Genomic DNA, 21668 nt, shown 5'->3' on the forward strand with positions numbered 1-21668 from the left:
ATCGCGTTTCGGTTGGTATAATCTCTAACCTTCATGTACAAGGTGCCTTCAATAAGTTTCCAGACTTTTTTTTAGTATTGACATTTTTATTGATAGTACACATGAAACTCTAGTCTCCTTCGATCAAACCTTATTGCTTTCTGGATGTCTTGGCACGAAAGGCTGAGAACACAAATTTGCTTCCACAATTTCGCTTTTTTATATGGAAAAGCCAAAGAAACACGCGTAGACAAAAAACATATTGCAAAAATAGCGTGTAAAAGTCACCCAAATTAAAGATACACGCAACCTCATTTCGTAAATCGTAGATATTATAATCTAAGTAGCATATAAAAAGATCTAAGAAACAGTGACCCCCATCTGAGAGCCCTTATAAAAAAGCCTTTGCTGGACATACACAAAAAATGCGCGCGCGCACACACACACACATTTTGCCTTTTATACATACAGATTAATTTTTCATTGAATTATTTTCGTATTGATGGAATATATTTTTAATAAAAAATTTGTGCAAAAAATTAAATAAATAAATGAATAAAAAATCACAAAATGATGATTCTGACGATAGCACAGTCCTTATTCTGCATAAGTACAAATTTATTTTGTAAATTCGCTTTTATAGATTTATTTAAAAACATCTTCAGTTTTCCAATATGTAAAGTTACCTTGTGAGATTTGAAAGGTTAGTCCTAAATAGCATTTAAGCTGACATATCACATTTTGATTCTTAACCCATTAAGGTCCCACTCTCCTATAAATAGGACACCAAATAATTTTTTTTTCATCTATAAGATAATATATAATAGTACTGCTTACTGAATGAGAACAGTAGTTTGAATTCTCCAAATAATACGAACTAGCGGGACCTGTGGAAATTCCACAGGGGACTCATTCATATGTATTATATTGGTGTTGGCATTCTGTAGATATTCAGCGTAAACGGAGATGCTCTGATATTATTGTAGCTCTTTTGTTAAAACTGCAAAAGTATTTATCTAAGCTTGCAGAAATGCCCAGTAAAGCCCGGTCATAAAGTACGCTTAAATATGATATTTTAATACATGCAGATTTCGTATATATTATTATAGAGTTAATGTTCTATCGATTTTTATATATTATAAAGTTATGATTTCAAAAATAACAAAAATATATCCATATGACTTGGGTGCATTAGCTTAAATCAAAACCGAAATAAAAACTTATGAAAACTTGAGTTCCTTCAGCCATAATCAAAGCCGAAACCAAAACTTATGAATAATTCTTGATAAAATTATTTATAAAAAAAAAATTATTTATAAAAAAAAAAAAAAAAAAAAAAAAAGGAGATTGTTCCTGATATTCATAAATGACCTCCCCGACAAAATTGCCTCTGAGATAGGTATATATGTTGATGACACTACACTCTATGGCAGGCACGACAGGAAGACGAATGAACACATTTCTAAAGAAATGGCAGAAACACTAGAGGAAGACCTCCAATCTGTGGTGGAATGGGGACAAAAGTGGTTGGTTGCATTCGATGCCGCCAAGACTAAACTAGTTTCATTCAATAATTACAAGAAACCCTCTCTACCACCTATAGCAATGGCCAATGACTATCTGAGAGTACATCTTTCAAACTCCTTGGCCTAACGTTCACAGGAAACGTGAGTTGGAACAATTACATTGAAGGCATTGCCAGGGCCGCTGCAAGAAAGGTGAGCTCTCTCTACCGTGCTAGACAACTACTAACACCCAAAAGTATCCTGTACCTCTATAAGGCCACCATTCGCCCATGTATGGAATATTGTTGTCACATCTGGGCTGGTGCATCTGCTACTAGTCTCTCGCTCCTAGACAAGGTTCAAAAGAGTCGCAAACCTGATAGGCCCTGAACTGGCATGTAAGCTTCAGCCTCTATCCCATTGATGAAATGTTGCATCCCTCTGCCTTTTCTACAAGTATTTTAGTAGTGAATGCTCTGACGAACTGCAATCACTTGTGCCCCCACAACGTGAGCACCCTCGACAAACCCGACAGGCTGCTAAATCCCACCCCCACACTGTAGAGATCCCTAGATGTAAAAGATCTTTTTACTCCAATAGTTTCTTCCCCAGAACCGCTAGACTCTGGAATTCCATTCCAGGTCCCTGCTTCCCCAACAGTACTGACGTGCAGAAGTTCAAGTGTAACGTGAACCGACATCTTGCTGCCCAAATTCCTACATAGTACCCCAGTAGTTGTTGCCCCTGATAGTAGCCCCCTACACCAAAGTGGCAATTTGCCTTGTTTGGGGTGAAAATGTAATAAAAAAAAAAAAGGAGATTACTGGAGTGCCATCAGTTATAATCAAAACCAAAACTTATGTGGAATTCTTGGTAAAATTATTTATGACAAGAAATGGAAGTACATAACAAACGACCCGGATGTAAGCGTGACACAAAAATAACACACGCATGCTATTGTACTAATATATAGATAATCAATCCTCATCTCAAAAATTCAGAAACATAAATTTTTTAACTGCCAAGAAATATAATTCAATCAAATTGATTTAGTTATTTCCCTTGATATCTTATTAAATACAATTTTTAAAAACATAAAAATATTAAATGAAGTATCTTTTCAGAATTTGTGTTTGATAATGTACGAATTTGTTGCTGAATTCATAGTTTATTTAATATAATGTCACACAAACAATTGAGGGGGAAAAAAAGAAGCACAGGCAATAATTCATATGCATAAAATTTTGTTTGGTATATTTGCAGCATTTTTTTTTTTTAATTTGTATTTTATATGAATCAGATTTTATTATGTACTTACATATTAGGTTAAAAAAAAAAAAAAAAAAAAAAAACAGTACATCGCAAATGACAAATTCATCAAGTATTGTTTTTTTTAAACAAGAAAAAACACATTTTAACACTGAAATCTCCTGTCCCCCATTTTCTGCTTACATTGTGATCAAGGGACATAATTCAACACAGTCATCATAATTATACTGGCTAGAAATCATTTAAAAATCAAATTTTATTTTATTTTATAAAAACAAATAATGGATGAATTTGTATAAATTTTGGTGTACAGGTTCTTTTTTTTTTTTTTTTTTATCTAACAGTTAAGTATACAAAATTTTTGTGCAATTATAATTTTTTAACAGTCCTGCACATACAACTAGAAAAAATATGAGTATGAGGTATAACTCGTTTATAAAATTATTTGTTTGGCATATTTGCAAGATTTTTTTTTTTTTTTAATTTTTTAATTTGTATAAATCTGATTTCCACAGGAATAGTGTTAAACCAAACGCTTTGTGATTTTGTCCATAAAAAAAAAAAATATTTAAAGAAAAAAAAAAAAAAAAAAAGAATACAATTCAAGAAATTATTGCGTCAGCCTTTTCAGAAGATGCAAGTCTTTCGGTGGTGATAATACATTAGAGTTGGGTTTGGTAATGAGGTTCAGAGTTTCGGCATTTTTCGGTGTTTTACGTAAACTGTCCGGAAAATTCCGACTATAGCACGGTCCTTATTGAAAGAGAAGGAGAAAGATAGAGCGGGGTGCAGCAACCATTTCACAGCTGATATTCAGACACCGAACAAACCTTGTCGATCAACGGCAGAATATTCAAATGATCTCTGAAGCTTCGTATTGCTTAAAATGGCTGGCATATGCTGCAGAATCATCCCATGTCTGTGTCGACCTGATGGAGGTGAAGGCGTGTCGAAATGCATGTAAAGTGCAGGTAAAAGACCACGGATAGGCACAGTCTTTGTGGCCGTCTGTGAAACTGTGCTAGAAACAGCGGTAGTGGTTGCAGTAGTGGTGGTGGTGGTGGTAGTAGTAGTGGTGGTCTTGATCAACGCTACACAATGCAACAATAACAATAATAAAAAAAAGGTTATTTTTTTACTAAAAAAGTTTCTTTACAACTTCCGATTTCTATTTAGCAGAAGTCTTGCCATGTATTGCTATTGTCACGTAGGGTTTGTATTACTGTACACATAGATTCGAAAAAGTTGTCAAAAAACAAATATATAACAAATAAATGTTATCAAAGGCAAGATAAGTTACTTTTCTACCAAATTGGATATATTTTTGTGTTTTTATTCAATGTAACATATTTATTCAGCTCGAAAAACATGCAGTGTTTACCGATGTATTGGACAATTCAAAATGGCGGCCGACTATCTCTTAAACACGGTAAGTTCGAGAAAAGGTGTTATAAATAATAAACTAGACAAAATACTATTAAAAAAACACCGAATATATGTCAACCTATGTCACAGTAATATATATTGAGCGAATTTCTAACAGTATTTTGTCTAGTTTATTATTTATAACACCTTTTCCCGAACTTACCGTGTTTAAGAGAGAGTCGGGCGCCATTTTGAATTTTCCAATACATCGGTAAACACTGCATGTTTTTCGAGCTGAATAAACATGTTACATTGAATAAAAACACGAAAATTATATCTAGTTTAGTAGAAAAGTAACTTATCTTGCCTTTGATAACATTTATTTGTTATATATTTGTTTTTTGACAACTTTTTCGAATCTATGTGTACAGTAATACAAACCCGTCACGTATTTCTGAACAGTGAATTAGCTTTGTAATCTTTCACAAGGGGGTATGTATTTCTTCTGTGTGTAAAAGAATAATGACACACTGACATATATAAATAAAACAACATATCGGTGACAGTTAGGGATGGTTAGTCATTAAGAACGAAATGCCCACATGAAAATTCGACAGGTTGATTTTTCTCAAGCCCAAATCATCAACGAAAACACAATATCCTTTTCTTTTGTTAATGCATAAGCATTTGTGACACCTGAAACACCCCTTTTTTTTTGGATAGTATTATCACTGTAGCCACATCCCAACAGCATCTTATTTAGCCACTGTCGTTTCACTGGATTGACCTGATTTTGATAACACCTGTGTAACCTTTTGCTGTGAATGATCTTTCAAACATTATATTTTTAACTTCTCTTGTTGACAATTGATCAAGTTTGTTATTTCTCCACGTAGGTGCATGTGTCAGGTTCATAATTTTCATTCAAATTACCTTTTGGTATATTTGGTAGCTGCTTTTTTTTTTTTTTTTTTTTTTTTTTTTTTTTTGTTTCTCACATTTGTCGCTAGGTGCATGCTTTGGTCAAAATGATTTCTTGGTAGACGGTCTAGATATTCAAGAGGAAAAAATAATTATAAAAATGTATTTTAATTATGTCGTTTTATAAGCAAAAACACTATTATGTACTTAATTGTCACATCGAAAATAGTAATATATCCAAAAATAGTAATATATAGTTAAAAGTAATTTCTACTAAAAATTGGGTAAAACTGCATTTTTCTTAGATGTTGTAAAGTAAAGGGTGAAGAGTTCATACACAAAAACCTCTTGCTGATTAATACTTAGACAAATTCCAATTTAATTTTTTAAATAAAATTTTACTTTTAAAATGATTCTTTTTTTCATAATGGTTTTATTTTTAACTAGCGGGGGTGCACGGGTGTTTGGAGGTGTGTGTGTTAGGGGAGAGGGGTAGATCAAAACAACCCTGCTAAAAAAAAAAAAAAAAAAAAAAAACGTTGGCCGGATATTTGAAGGTATAAAAAAAAATCGTTTTGGTAGGAAGGTAGGCTCGAATCCGAAGCCTTGACGCAAAGGTGGAAAAAAAAGGGGGAAAAAAAGGGGGAAAAAAGCCTGACATCTAATCCGCTCAGCCACGAGGGGAGAGGAAATAAAAACTGTCTTAATTTAATGTTTATAAAGAGAAATTGACAGGTGTGAGAATTTAATGAGGTCAAAGATCACACGACTTAAGTTTGGCGCTGCAAGCCAGTTTCTGCGTATTTGTTTGTTTTCCCCCCTGCCAAATGAATAGTAATTGTCTGATATGACGGCTTTTCCCCCCCAGCATTGATCAAACCTTATAGCTTTCTGGACGTGTAAGGCCGAGAACACAAATTCGTTTTCACAGTTTCGCTTTTTTATACTGAAAAATGAAACGAAGACGCAGCGATCGAAAAAGTCTCAAAAATAGCGCGTAAAAGTCGGGAAAGTTGAAGATAGACACGACCCCCGTTCGTAACTCGTAGATATTATGATTTAGACAGTATATAAAAAGTTTTAAGAAGGAGTGACCTGACCGAGCCCCCCCCCCACCAAAAGCATTTGGTGAACATACACAAAAAGTGCACACACACACACACATTTTCATATATATATATATATATATATATATATATTATATAAAATATATTATAATCAAAATATATTTCAGTCTTTACTTTGAAAATCTTTTTTAAATTTTAAAAAAAGATTTTTAAATTTTAATTTTTAAAAATAAAGATCATTTTTTATGCAAACTTTAAAAATATATTTTTTTTATTATATAAAACTATTCTGAAAATAAAAAACGGAGACTAAAAAATATATTTTCATTATAAGATATTAAAAAAACATTTCAATATTTTTTAATATAAACTTAAAATATATCTTATCAAAATGCCCCCGACAAACCCAACAATCAGCAAAATCCCACCCCTACACAGTAGAGATCCTTACATGTAAGAAAGCCTTATTCGATCATAGTTTCTTCCCCAGAACTGCTAGACTCTGGAACTCCCTTCCAGGTTCCTGTTTTCCCAACTGTACTGACATGCAGAAGTTCAAGTGTAATGTGAACAGACATCTTGCTGCTCAACTCCCTACATAGTATCCCTGCAACTTAAGTCCCTGCTAGTTGCCCCTACATCAAAGTGGCACTGTGCCTTGTTTGGGGGTGAAAATGTTATAATAAAAAAAAAAAAAAAAAAATTAGATAAAATCACTATGAAAAGTAGAGTTTTAAAAGATATTTTTAAAAAATTCAAAATACAGAATGTTTGATATAAACTTTAAAATATTTTTTATTATATAAAACCATTATGAAAAAGAATAGTTCAAAGTAAAGACTAAAAAATATATTTTTCGATAACATTTTTTATTAAAAATAAAACCATTCTGGAAAAAAGAATCATTTTGAAATTTTTAGCAGCTCTGTCCAAATCAAACTTCATGTCCACCCAGGCAACACCGAGTATCCATTGTTAAACAGGAATTTATATAAATACTAGCACGGATACTCAATGTTTCCCGGGTGGACATGAAGTTTGGTTTGGACAGAACTGCTAAACTAATGATATTGAGACCCCCCCCCCCCAAAAAAAAGGGAGAAGTAGATGACAACCTCACCACCAGATATTTCGGAAACCCGTGCGCTGACTCCCCCCACCTCCAAATATAATAAATGAATCAAGACAACCTTTCTTTCAATTAAAATAGCAGCGAGTGCCTGTGTGACCGCAAAAAATACTAGCCGTGGTGGGCAGGCTCAAACCTGAAATGGACCCGATGACTTATGATATCATGATCCTTTAAAATAACGATTTTAAACATACATTCAGTTTGCTTGGCATGGGTGACTTGTGAAAACCTTGACGCAAAAAAGTCACACCTCTTGCAAGAAATGGTCCAGTTGACCACCATAAAATTAATCTTTTTTTTTCTCTAATTTTCAGATATTATGTACCCAAGGGATCGCTCTTTCAAATGGTACTGCGGCTTATGAGATTTTTAAATGGACATACAAACACACAAACAAACTGACGTTTAAAGAACAACTTAGTCTTACTAGCATTAAATGTTACCATCCATTTGCGGCCCCATTCCATCGCAGCCTGGAGGTCATTTTCTGACGATTCTGCAATTGTCTTAGATTTATGTGCACCCGTTCTTCCCTCGTGCAGGTTATAAAACTTTGGAGATTGTACGCATAAAATTGGATTTCCCTATGTAACTATTAATCAGAAGGGACTTTTCCTCACTATACACCGGCAAGACTTCCGTTCAGTAGAAAGCAGAAGTTGAAAAAGAAACTGTTTTAATAAAAATAACCAAAAAAAAAAAAAAAAAAAAAAAAAAAAAAAGGAAGAAAGAAAATATTTAAACTGTGGACATCTTTCAAAAATGGCTGAATTGTTTTTTTTTGTTTTTTTTTTTTTTACTTAAACAGTTTTTAAATTAACATTTTTCTTTTTTTTCAACAAATGCATCAATAAAAAAAAATATTGTCAAGTTGTAATAGAAATTTTGTTTGTTGTTAAAACAATACAAAGACAACAATGTCAAGAATCCACTTGACAATCAGACGTCTGCAGAAAAGGTCGAAAAGAGACAAAATTTTCTATTCTAAACTACAAAAATGGATATTTTGAATTAAATTTAAAATTTTGGGGGACAATTGAAAAAAGTCCGAAGTTCTCTGAAAAAAAAATTTCACTTAATTTCATCAAGTAGTTCCTTTTTTTTACAGCGAAAACCAATTATTTATGACGGCCAAATAAAGGTAGTTATCTTGGAAATAATTGACGACGAAGCAAGAGGGGGGGGGGGACGCGCCAAAGGGAGATAATTCTGCCGAAATCGTGACCCCCCCCCCATTTTTTAAGCCAAATTTCGTGAATTTAGACTTTTTTTTAGCCCTCTTTTGTTTTCAACAAAATACTAGGATGCACATTAACCAACTATATAAAAAAAAGGCGCACATATAGAAGAAGCTTTGCACTTTTTTTTATTTTCGTGCAATAATGAAAAAAATACAAGAAATCCAATATTTAAATATTTTTAAACCATCGACTTTTTCTTGTGAGAAATTATAGCAAGTAGCAGCGGAGTTATCATTGGTTAATAATTTGTCACCCCACTCGGAAGAGATTGGGTGTGAAATTTGTGTCTGTTTGTTTTTCAGGAGACAGTGTTCTTTTTGGATAGACGGCGAACGGACAAAATGTCAACACTCTCGTCGTTAAGCAGTTTTCAACAAAACAGCGAACGGAGGAGACGTCACCCTTCCCGCCGCACCATATGGCAGCCTTTGCCTCAAGATATTCCCCACGAGGGGATTTTAAAAATCCTAAAAAATGGGTTTAATTAATTTTCGGACTTGTTTGTCCAACAAGGCATGAGTGAACCGTTATGATGAAAAATCTAAGTTAAACGTGTTTCAGCGTGCCGATGTTAACGAATCATTTTTAGATGAAAAGTCTAAGTTAAACATTTCTCAACTTGTCGACAGTGACGACTTACGTTGAAACGAGAAGGAGATGGACTTTAACTCTGGATAAACTGTTAACTCTGTAAATCGAACTCTGATACTCCCAAGGGAACTTTTGGATCATAAGATCCTATTATACCCGAGCCAGTTATGTGCAGCTGAAAAAAGTGTAGCATTTTTTTTTGCAACCTCGAGGATTACATTAATAAAGACGTCTGTTCAATTTTAAGGTAATTTTGTTGTTTGCTTATATTTTTTCATGCACTGCTAGGCGCCCCCAAAAAAGGGCTACATGGAGAGAATGGAAATATTTCTCACATTCTTTCCAACTGCGCATGTTTCCAAAATAATCTCGTCAAACATTAAATCTTCAATTTCTTTGCATTTTTTTTTTATTATTATTATTTTTGATAATCTGGCTGATTAGTGTCTATAGCAATTCTGTTCGAAAAAAAAAAATTTAAAGTGGTGTCTGTCCTTCTGATTAAATTCTATCGGTGCTATTTTTATGTAGACGATTTAGTGTGATTCTTTCGGTCTGTTGTTTCCTTTTACTTTGGTTTTGCCTTTGCCTCACGGTAACAAAGTTTGCTGGGGGATCCTTTAAAGGCTTCGATATGGCGGTGAAAGAATTAGCCGCCAAAACTGAGTCGAAGAAATTAAGAATCGACTGTGCCTTAAAGGAAGCGGAGATCTCCGAAGCTAAAAGAAATAAAGTCTCCGTTTGGCTTCTCGATATCAACAAACTTTACGACGATTTGATAGTTAAATCTTCGTCGGAAGATAGAGAAACGTTGAGTCAGGAGGCCGAAAAGTTTACTGAAGGTATAGAATGTAGATTGGATGCTTTAAGTGTGAGTAAAACAACCCATCCTTCCAAATCTGTTTCTTTTGATATAAACTGTCCTTCTTTCACCGGTCCTAGTAGTAATGTAGATAAGTTCGAGTTTCGAACTTTTATTAATAAATTTGAATTTTGCACTGCCAACATAAATAAGGCAGAGAAATTAATTTTTTTGAAAAGCAAAGTAAATGGTCGTGCATTTGACTTAATATCGCATCTTGATATCAAAGCCGACAACTATAATGTTGCAATTTCTATTTTGAAGGATGAATTTTTGACCCTTCATTAATAAAATCAAAAATTTATAAGGATATATTTTCCTCTCCTGATAGGTTCACGGCTGTAAGTAATTTATTGTTCGCGAAAGCGAAAGTTGCTCCGATTAAAGGGAGATCACTTCCTACATTGGAACTGTTAGCTATTTATCTAGCTATCAAAGTTGTTCCACACATTTTAGATGTTATTAACGCATCTCATATCATTAATTTTTACCTCGTGTCAGATTCACAGGTTGCTCTTTCGTGGGTATTAAATGGTAAAGGTCCAAGAAAAAACGTTTTCGTGGGGAACAGGATTTCGGAAATTTCAAAATTCTCTGAAGAAATCCTGACTAAATTTGGTGTTTCCCCAAAATTTAAATATGTTCCCTCCACCGAGAACCCGGCGGACCTGTTAACCAGAGGTATTAACTCCTCTAAATTTACAGTACTTTACAATTTCTGGATTCATGGATCCGAATGGATGAACTTGCCCGAAATTAAATGGCCAAGTTCTTCCTTATCTTGTCTAACAAAGAGATCGTGTCTTGTTTAGTTTCAAATTGTGAACCCCCCTATGAGGGAAAATTTCCAATTGAAATAGAAAGATTCTCTAAGCTTTCAAAAATCATCAGGGTCTTGGAGAAGGTCCTAAAATTTGGCGATTTAGTACGTCATCGATCATGTGACAATTTTAGCAAAGCTAAATTGTTACTTTTTCTCATATGGAGGAAGAATCATTTCCTGCTGAACTTAAATACCTAAAACAACCTTCGGTTAAGGTTGCGCCACCTAGAGTGGCCGCATTGGGTTTATTTCTTGATAAGGACAACTTGATCAGGACCAGAGGTAGAATTCAGAATGCAGAAGCTCTACTGTTCGAGGCCAAATTTCCCCTTCTGGTAGGAAAAAGGGCATGCCCTGACAAGATTAATTATCATTGAGGCGCATGAGGGTTGCTGTCACTTAGGTACTAACTCCACTCTATGCAAGTTGCGCTTGTCAGGATTTTGGATTCCTCAGGGTAGACAAGCAGTTAAAAACGCACTACGTGCGTGTATTGTTTGCAGAAAAATTAATTCGTTACCTTGCGGGGCTCCTACTGGTTCAGTCCTCCCAGCGCATCGAGTAAATTTGATTCATCCCTTCCAACAAGTGGGAGTGGATTTCACTGGTCATTTCTTAGTGAGATACAATGACTCAGAAAATAAGATGTATATTTTATTGTTTACATGTATGAGCCTCCGTGCCATACACTTAGAACTAGTGCCGGACATGAGCACTCGTTCATTCCTTCTAGCATTTATTAGATTTTCTAATTTGTTCGGTATACCAACCCATGTTTACTCCGATAACGCTAAGTCCTTCTTGGCTTCTGGAGTCCTATTATCTGATGTTCTTGAATCAGATGACTTTAAAGAACATTTCAGATCAGTTTCTGTCAAACATCGCACAACATCTCTGTATGCTGCCTGGCATGGCGGGGTGTGGGAGAGACAGATAGGAACTGTTAAGCAATGTTTAAAAAAGGCATTAGGAAGGAAAAAATTAGAATATTTTGAATTCCTAACCGCCATTTCTGATGTAATTAAGGCGGTGAATGACAGGCCATTAACATATATCAATTCTTCTGATAGAGATCCTAATTGTTTGACTCCTAATCATCTTTTACAAACGGGCTATCATCCCAGTTTACTGTTGAATAACTATAAGTCAGAAGAATTGTGTCCAGACCCCCCCCCAATCGTATGAAGCTTATTCATTCTCTTGAGATAAGAGAAAAGTTTATCAATAAATTTAAGAAAATATGGCATAATGACTACCTCTTGTCACTACGAGAGTCAAATGCTGGGGTTCAGCGCATTAAGAGCCCAAAGATTTCAATTGGGGAAATTGTTCTTGTTAGATTCCCAAATAAGCCAAGACAGTATTGGAATATGGGGAAAGTAATCAGATTAATCTTAGGAAAGGATGATCAAGTTCGATCTGCTGTTGTTCTCAAAGACGTGTGCGAACAGGTGCATTCCTTGAGAAACATCTTTCCTTTAGAAATTAAAGAAAATATAAATCCTTCTACTACGGATTTCCATGAGGAGGGCGGCCCCTTTTTCTGTCCTACCTGTTCCAAAGCCAATGATGGATCCGCTCCCATGATTTGTTGTGACTCATGTGAGGAGTGGTTCCACTTTGATTGTGTCGGGGTTACTCAGGGGGATGCAGTTGGCGAGTGGGTTTGTTTCAATTGTTCTACAACTACACATCATTAGTTGAATTTCTTCATCAGTTAGTGTTTAATATTATTGTAATTACTTATCAATATTGTTTTATTGAGAAAAAAAAAAAATTTATAAATCTAAGGGGTTGGACAGACACACACATATTATTGTAGTGCTCATAATAATTAAAAATTGTAATTGTCAGTTAACCGACAAATTTTCAAAAAAGTAATGCAAACACATTACTTTTTATTCCCTCCCTTGGCAGTGTGTGAGAAATTATAGCAGTAGCAGCGGAGTTATCATTGGTTAATAATTTGTCACGCCACTCGGAAGAGATTGGGCGCGAAATTTGTGTCTGTTTGTTTTTCAGGAGACAGTGTTCTTTTTGGATAGACGGCGAACGGACAAAATGTCAACACTCTCGTCGTTAAGCAGTTTTCAACAAGACAGCGAACGGAGGAGACATCACCCTTCCCGCCGCACCATATGGCAGCCTTTGCCTCAAGATATTCCCCACGAGGGGATTTTAAAAACCCTAAAAAATGGGTTTAATTAATTTTCGGACTTGTTTGTCCAACAAGGCATGAGTGAACCATTATGATGAAAAATCTAAGTTAAACGTGTTTCAGCGTGCCGATGTTAACGAATCATTTTTAGACGAAAAGTCTAAGTTAAACATTTCTCAACTTGTCGACAGTGACGACTTACGTTGAAACGAGAAGGAGATGGACTTTAACTCTGGATAAACTGTTAACTCTGTAAATCGAACTCTGATACTCCCAAGGGAACTTTTGGATCATAAGATCCTATTATACCCGAGCCAGTTATGTGCAGCTGAAAAAAGTGTAGCATTTTTTTTTTGCAACCTCGAGGATTACATTAATAAAGACGTCTGTTCAATTTTAAGGTAATTTTGTTGTTTGCTTATATTTTTTCATGCACTGCTAGGCGCCCCCAAAAAAGGGCTACATGGAGAGAATGGAAATATTTCTCACATTCTTTCCAACTGCGCATGTTTCCAAAATAATCTCGTCAAACATTAAATCTTCAATTTCTTTGCATTTTTTTTTTATTATTATTTTTGATAATCTGGCTGATTAGTGTCTATAGCAATTCTGTTCGAAAAAAAAAAAAAGAAACGAAAAAGAATACAGGGAAGGGAGGTACCGCTTTCATTTGTGCCGTTTTTTTTTTTGGAGGGGGGTAATTAAAATTGTAAAAAAAAGAAAAAAAAGAAAAAAAAAGGCTAATTTAGCGAAATTTGGGGCTGCGATTTCGGCAGAGTTATCTCCCTTTGGCGCATTCACCCCTCTTGCTTCGTCGTCAATTATTTCCAAGATGGCTACCTTTATTTGACCGTCATAAATAATTGTTTTTTGCTGTAAAAAAAAAAAAAAAAAAAAAAACTACTTGATGAAATTAAGTGAAATTTTTTTTTCAGAGAACTTCAGACTATAACAGGTACGTACAATATAACTTTTTTTTCTAGATTATCATTTTTTAATGTCTTCACTAAACTGTACAAGCGCCGAAAAAATATTTTATTTATGCTTTATTTTATAACCGCACTTTCGAATCTCATTTAAAAATTTTTTTTTTATTTATTTACCTATTTATTTATTTTTTTTTTGGGGGGGGGGGGTAAAATGTCCATACCTTTTAAAAGGATCAAATTCTCCTGACATTTCTTTTGAAGGGAGGAGATGAAGTCTGATAACAATTATTTTCCTTTCTTTCGTGTTTTTTTAAGTTTTTTTTTTTTTTTAATTTTTGCGGAGGGGGGGGGGGAGCGCCCCTTAAAATCTGTTATTTTTATTTATTTAATTTTTTTTTGTATGGGTGGTGGGGGTGGGAATCAAATCTCCGGATCAATTTTTATTGAGAACCAAATCTCTAGATCATTTTTTTTTTTTTTTTTTTTTTCTTTGAGAAGGAACCAAATCACTACCATTTCTTTATTTATTTATTTATTTTATTTTTTTTTAGAGTGGAACAAATTTCTGGATTGCTCTCAATAGCAGGTTTTACAATAGAAGTAAATTATCCGATTATAAGATTTAGAATTTCTCCGAAGATGTAAGTACGGAATTTGGTTGAAGGATGATTAATCAATCAGCAATCACTAAACGAAAGCACTGTATCGCCGTTATTAATACAATTAAAGAAATTAGACAAACGAAAAGGCCGAACGATTACAGAGACTTTTTAGAAAATCAAAAATGCAGGTTCAATAAAATGATCTACAAATGAAATACAATGTACATTAAAAAAGAAATTCACTTCCATCAAAAAATTGTTATTTTCCAAAATGTCAATCCTTTCTACGTATCGATTAATATTCTGACATTTTGTGGTGATGTGCATTTTCAAACTTTTGACTCGATAACATTTTGAATAAGTTTTTACTATTACACCTGTCTTTATTTACTTGCCTCCCCACGAGGGCAAAGTTAGATACAATCTATGGTACCCCCCCTTGCCTAACTTTCATATAAAAAACACTCGTCCATCTACAGCCACTATCAACGTTCCTCCACTCTCCATCTGTGTTTAAATCTAAATGCAGATTCCATGAACAACGCTTCTTTCCTAGAACTGCCCCCCCCCCTGCAGAACTGTTCTGCTAGCCTGCTTTCCAGCTGACTACAATATAGTAGTCTTCAAGTTGAATGTAAACAAGTCCTTATTGAGCAGTCTCCTTAAATAATAAATTATCCTCAGTTTTCACCACTAATGATTACTACGCTGTTGTACCAGTGACCACATTACACTCATTAACCCTTATCCTCGAGTGGCCTTCAGGCATTGCTAAATGGTGACTCCCTTATAAAAAAAAAAGAAAAAAAAAAAAAGAAAGAAAAAAGTCCATTATTAATTGGAGGGAAATAAAGTTTCCCAAAACGAGGCACTGTGGATTTAGATAAAAAGTAAAATTACCTCAGTTTAAACAGATTTCTCCATCACTGAACAATGGCAGAACAGATGTTGCACATTGATCCCAGGCCAATAAATGTGTATTAATCCTGTAGTTAAATAGTTAAGAGTTAACTATTGTACACTTTCCCAGTAACAATTTCTGGGGTTAAATTTAACAAACTGCTGTCAAAACTCACTTCTCCAAAACTCAAAACTCTGCTGTCAACACTCACTAATCCAAAACTCTGCTGTCAACACTCACTACTCCAAAAACACTACTGTCAAAACTTGCCACTCCGACATCCAAATCAGAACTGCCCAAGTCTCTGAAAAATCAACCTTTTTATTCAAAATTGGAAGCATTTCATTTGCATATTGGGTGACAAGATAGTAAACATATAAAGAGAAGTAGCAGCCATTTTCTTTTCTTTTTGCCTGCCAATGAACACTAACAGGCTGCATAAAAATAGGTTTGGACTAATTTTATTTTAAAGCATTTAATCACAAATGAACGTTTGTTTCTCTAAGGTATTTTTCCTATATATTTTAATGCCGAAAATACATGGCAAGTTCTAAAACAAAAACATTCTGTTTGCTGGAGATTGAACGTTCAATCCTCTCTCTATTTTTTCATTTTTCTTATCATTTTGTTTAAGCCAGGGATGGGGCATCCTACCAGATGCCAAACATACACCTGCTATTTTAGACACTCCAACCGAGAGATCTTTTTAAGATTCTAACCGTCCCTTTAAGTGCAATTGTTTGAATCTCCTTTGCACTTGGTTTACCTGGTATATTTGTAAGATAGTTTGTAAAATTCTTTTTCATAAGTCCGGTTGCTCCTATAATTACTGGAATGATAGAGATCTTCTTAAGGTTCCAGTTTCTTTTCATGTCATACATAAGACCCTGGTATTTGGTAATCTTTTCCCTCTCAGCTCTGTTTAACCCAGCATCATTCGGGACACTAACTTCCACCAAGGTTGCTTCCTTCTCCTTCTTGTCCCATAATACAATGTCGGGTTTTATAGCTCCGTTTTCTAGGTACGTGGCTGTAGGGATTGCATAGTCATAGTGGATGGTATATGACTTGTTTCCGACTGTTCTTTCGGGTATATGTTCCCATGACTTCTTACTGCATTCGATATGTAACTTATTGCAGATCGTCCAGTGGAGATATTTGCATACTTCATTGTGTCGCATCTCAGTATGGGTGATGCTGTTACATATTAGAGACTCAATGTTGATGGTCATCAAGTTAACTAATGTGAACTTTGACAAGGGTCGCACTAAGTACATGATAATAATCCAGATTTGTAAAATAGAATCATTCCCAGGATTGAATGAAAAATGGCTGACATAAAGTTGAGGTAGAGGTCAATAGGTCTAGCAGTAGACAAAACAAAGTCTAACGATGACAAATGACGTCACATTTTCAAGCTGAGAGAAACACAGTCTTTCTGTGGAAGCCGCGTGAATGAGATACAACCAATAATGTATTAGGTCAAGAAGAAAATTCTTGCGTACTTTTTAATTTTGAATTAAAAAAATGTATTTGCAAATAAGTTTTCATCATAATACCTTTACTTTATATATCATTTTTAAAGAGCGTTTTTTGCTCTGTCCAAATGACAATCGTTTGAAAACTATGTCTTTTCAAAACATTGAATACAAGACAGAAAAAAGCAAATTCGCACTATTTTCTTTCAATTCAAGTTAGGCCAAAAGACAGCTCGTGATATCAACACAGCATTTGTCCTTGGGACAACTACTGAACGCACAGCACAATGATGGTTTCACAAATTTGGTGATAGCAATGAGAGTATTGAAGATGAGGAGTGTAGTGGTCGACAATGATCAATTAAGAGTAGTTGAAGCCAATCCACGCACAATTGTTCGAGAATTTGGGAATTAGACGTAACGTATGTGACGATTTTCAAAAAGAGAGATTGAAAAGACAAAAAAAAACTTGATAAATTGAATGACAGCCAAAATAAATGCCTTTATAAAGTGTCATCTTTCCTTCTCTTATGCAATAAGAACGACTCAGTTCAGTAATTAGATGCCAACAAAGCTCAGTTCAGTGATTAGATGCCAACAAAGCTCAGTTCAGTGATTAGATGCCAACAAAGCTCAGTTCAGTGATTAGATGCCAACAAAGCTCAGCTCAGTGATTAGATGCCAACAAAGCTCAGCTCAGTGATTAGATGCCAACAAAGCTCAGCTCAGTAATTAGATGCCAACAAAGCTCAGTTCAGTAATTAGATACCAACAAAGCTCAGTTCAATAATTAGATGCCAACAAAGTTCAGTAATTAGATGCCAACAAAGCTCAGTTCAGTAATTGGATACCAACAAAGCTCAGTTCAGTGATTAGATGCCAACAAAGCTCAGTTCAGTGGTTAGATGCCAACAAAGCTCAGTTCAGTGGTTAGATGCCAACAAAGCTCCACGACACTTCCCGACGCCAGAATTGCGGCAAAAGAAGGTCATGCTGACTGTTTGGTGGTCTGCGACCAGTCTCATCCATTAGTTTTTTGAATGAAGCCAAAACCATTACGACGGAAAAGTACTGTCAACATGGATGAAATGCATCAGAAACTTTGACGACAACAACACTTATCATTAGTCAACAAAAAGCCCAATTCTCCCCCATGACAATGCCCAACTGCACATTGCTAAACTGACACTGCAGAAGTTGAACGAATTGGGCTATGAAACTGCCTCATCCACCATATTCTCCAGACATCTCACCTATCGACTACCACTTTTTCAACCATTCTGACAACTTTTTTGCGCGAGAAAAGCTTAAAAAAACTTAAGCAATATCAAAAACGCCTTCAGCGACTATCACCACCAGAACGCAAGATTTTTACATTACTAGCATAAATAGACTTGTTTTGCGTTAGCAAAAGTGTGGTGATTCTGATGGTGCTTATTTCTATCAATAAATTTTTGCTTGAACTGAGATAGATTTATCTGAATTTAAAAGTTAAGAACTTTCTTGTGAACTTGATAGAAAAAATCATAATCGTAAATTGAATGTTGCCTCAAATTAGTGTGCAGCACTCATTTCAGCAAGTTAGAAAAAATAAGTTGAGTATATTTACTTGTAAACTTATCGATTAGACAAAGGGAACATTAGTTTTTCCCTTCTGTTTCAATTATTTAAAAGAAAATATTTATGAAAACTCGCAGCAAAGTCTCCTTAACCCTAAATGTTTCTATAGCAACAAGACACTGCCATTAATATGGCTGGGAGAAACAAATACTTTTAAAAATCAGTCTCTCTGTGGAAGCCATGTAAATAAGACACCATCAATAATGTAGAAATAATCTAAATGGATTTTTATCTCAACGTCTTTGTGTTTGTCGCTCATTTCAGAAGTCAAGATGTAATTAGTTAAGATAATATTAGCCGACCTCTCTCCTAAGTCAATCCTCTCCAGATAAAACCATTTATGAAAACTCTCAGCAAACGTCTTTTGTCCTTTTTGTTGATGAAATGAAGCTTATTTCTACAGCAACCACTAGATGAAACAGCGATGACGAGAAGATAGAAGTGGAATAAAAGGGACCACTTTTAAACACGCACACATATGTAAGAAAGATGTTTATTTCATTACTGGATATTTATCTCTTCCACGGCGAGAAGATGTGACACTCAGAAAGTGGGGGTTGAAGAGTCAGAATCCCAGAGAAGGAGCATTCTGACCGGCAAAAAATAATGCCTGGGCAACTCCATCAGCATTCCTCAGTAGAGGCGGTTTAGGCGATTAACAATAAACTGATCTCTTCTCAAAGACAGAAGGTAAAGCCTAGGAACGTGGACCTCCTAGAACTGAACAAGAAATGATATAGACTCTGTTGATTTTGGTGTCAAGGGAAAAAATATAACAATACTAAGAATATATTAAATATAAATAAATGAAGGTTTTTTTTGTGGAACAAACTAGATTCAAACTTGACCAGGTTGTCAGTCTGTATCATAAAAATTTTAGCCAGCACTATCTCCAATAAAATTATTAATTTATTATCATAATTACATTCAAGTGAAATGATAGTAGTGATGATGATGATCGTGACCCAATGGGTCATGGGTATATCTATTATGCATTAAAAACGATTTGATGTTTTTTTTTGTTTTTTTATTCTAAACCTATTCCAAACTCAAATACTGCATAATCACGTTTGACACACCAGTTCCCGTCAGATCACTGAAGTTAAGCAATGATGAGCCTGGCCAATACTAGATGGGTAACCTTTTGGGACTTCTAGGTGCTGTATGTGCCCTCCGCTTATCTCGGCATTGTTTCCAGTCGTCCTGCACTTCTCCTTGCCACTGGATTCAAACAGTGTCGATTCAGAAGAGGTGTGGTTGGAGACTGCGCAACCCTTGCCTCACAATTACACGCACAGCTGCCCCTACAGGGGGTATCCTTTGTCTGTCGAGACTGAACGGAGGCGTCAAATTCGAAACTCAAAAAATATTAAAATTAAATTTAGAATAAAAAATAAAAAAAATATTTTTTAATTTTTAATGCGTATCAGATGTACACATGACCCATCGGGTCACAATCATTATCCACTATTCCACTTTAATTCTATTATGACAATAAATTAATAATTCTATTGGGAATGATTTTGTGAAATTTTTTTTTTTTTGATAAAACTATTCCAAACTCATCTCCAGAGACATTTTATCATAGCAGCATATGGTCGCGTAAGCTTCATTCCTGAAATATAAACATTGCAGACAAACTGAGATTTAATACGTTGTCACGAAATCTCCAAAATTTAGTCTTTGTTTATATACTTACGGAATTGGCAGATGGAATTGTAATGGTAAAGTGCAAGGCTACAACTGTAATCGTGCCAACGCCAACCATCGGATCTTCGCATCTGGGCACAGTCTTCCATGGATATTGCTAACGGCCAGGTTCTTGGTTGCCCTTTTGCCCAGTAACTCCAACTTACTTCTTCACCTGTAACAAAAAAAACAAAAATTACAACAACCGTTAACCACATCACATGTATCCTTTTTCTCTCTCTCCACAAAGAGCTGACCCCTTAGGGTTAATACCACCAAAAATACATTAAAAAAAATTAAAACTTTTACAGTCTTCTTTAAAAAAAAAAAAAAAAAAAAAAAAAATGGCGTACTTTTGCATTTACCAACCTGCAGTTTCTAAAAGGAACTAATCAGAAGCGGCTTACAGCAAGACGTTAAACAACTACGAGAAAATAATAATGATAAACAGGAAAAACATTCACATTTGCGGTGACTTCAATGTCCATAATGTGGAATGGCTGACCCACTCAAATAAAACCGATGACGAGGGGAGGTTCTGTCATGATTTTTCCATTACCTATGACTTCACTCAGATTGTTCACGAACCTACCCGTGTGCCCGATACTACCGGTCAATATGCAAGCCTTCTAGACCTTTTTCTCACAACTTCCCCTGATATATGTTTATGTTCCGTTCTATCCCCTCTGGGATCCTCCAACTACTCCGTTGTACAAGCATATCAGTTAAGATAAAAACGAAATGTAATAAGTCTTCAGACATACCTCTTCACCATACTGTATATCGATACTCTATGGCTGACTGGGACAGCTTCCGCACGTTCATATCTGATCTACCTCTGCATTCCATGTTTAAAAAGGATGTGTTCTCTATAGTATCAGACCTGACCGAATGGTTAATTGTAGGCATAGATCGATTCATATCATCTAAAAAATTCCAACAAAAATCTAACAGCAAGCCATGGTTATCCCCAGAATGTGCTGCTGCCATCGCACACAGAAATCACTTTTTCCATAGCTACCAACGTAATAGATGTAGAGACTAAAGCTGCTTTCAGGAACGCCAGCAACCACTGTAAAAGAGTAATAAAAAAAATGCAAGAGAGCTATATGCTCAGTTCGTTAAATCCAAAGTAGCTGAGCAGCAGCTTGGCTCCGACCAGTTTTGGCAAATAGCAAACAGGATCCTGAACAGAAGTGTGCGCTCTATCCCAACCATCATCAATGGACCTGAGGTCATCTCGTCAGCATCAGACAAGGCCAGACTATTTGCCAAGAACTTTGCAGCTAATTCTACCCTAAGCGACGAAGGCCATCAACTCCCTGTATATCTTCCTATAACAGACAATACGCAATACAACATACAAATATCTGTGCATGAAGTGGCCAAGCTAATCAAGAACTTTGATTCCAGTAAAGCAACTGGCCCTGATAGCATTCCAGTTATAGTGCTGAAAAAGCTTCAACCAGAACTTGCCCCCAAAACTGTTTAAGCGTCGCCTTAAGGAGAAGTGCTTTACAACACTCTGGAAAACCT

General features: G+C 35.2%; 1 protein-coding gene across 1 annotated transcript in view; it reads right to left on the reverse strand.

Moving 5' to 3' along the window:
* The window catches only part of LOC145266606 (uncharacterized), a 155045-nt gene that overhangs the window by 35364 nt on the left and 98013 nt on the right, over positions 1-21668 (reverse strand). Inside the window, exon 3 of the mRNA XM_080122500.1 lies at positions 20143-20307. Within this exon, the coding sequence (XP_079978626.1) occupies positions 20143-20307 (165 nt within the window). The remainder of the gene's footprint in view (positions 1-20142; positions 20308-21668) is intronic.

The sequence above is a fragment of the Euprymna scolopes genome, chromosome 41 (assembly GCF_053919585.1).
Source record: "Euprymna scolopes isolate OS-2025 chromosome 41, ASM5391958v1, whole genome shotgun sequence".
Classification (NCBI taxonomy): Eukaryota; Metazoa; Mollusca; class Cephalopoda; order Sepiida; family Sepiolidae; genus Euprymna; species Euprymna scolopes.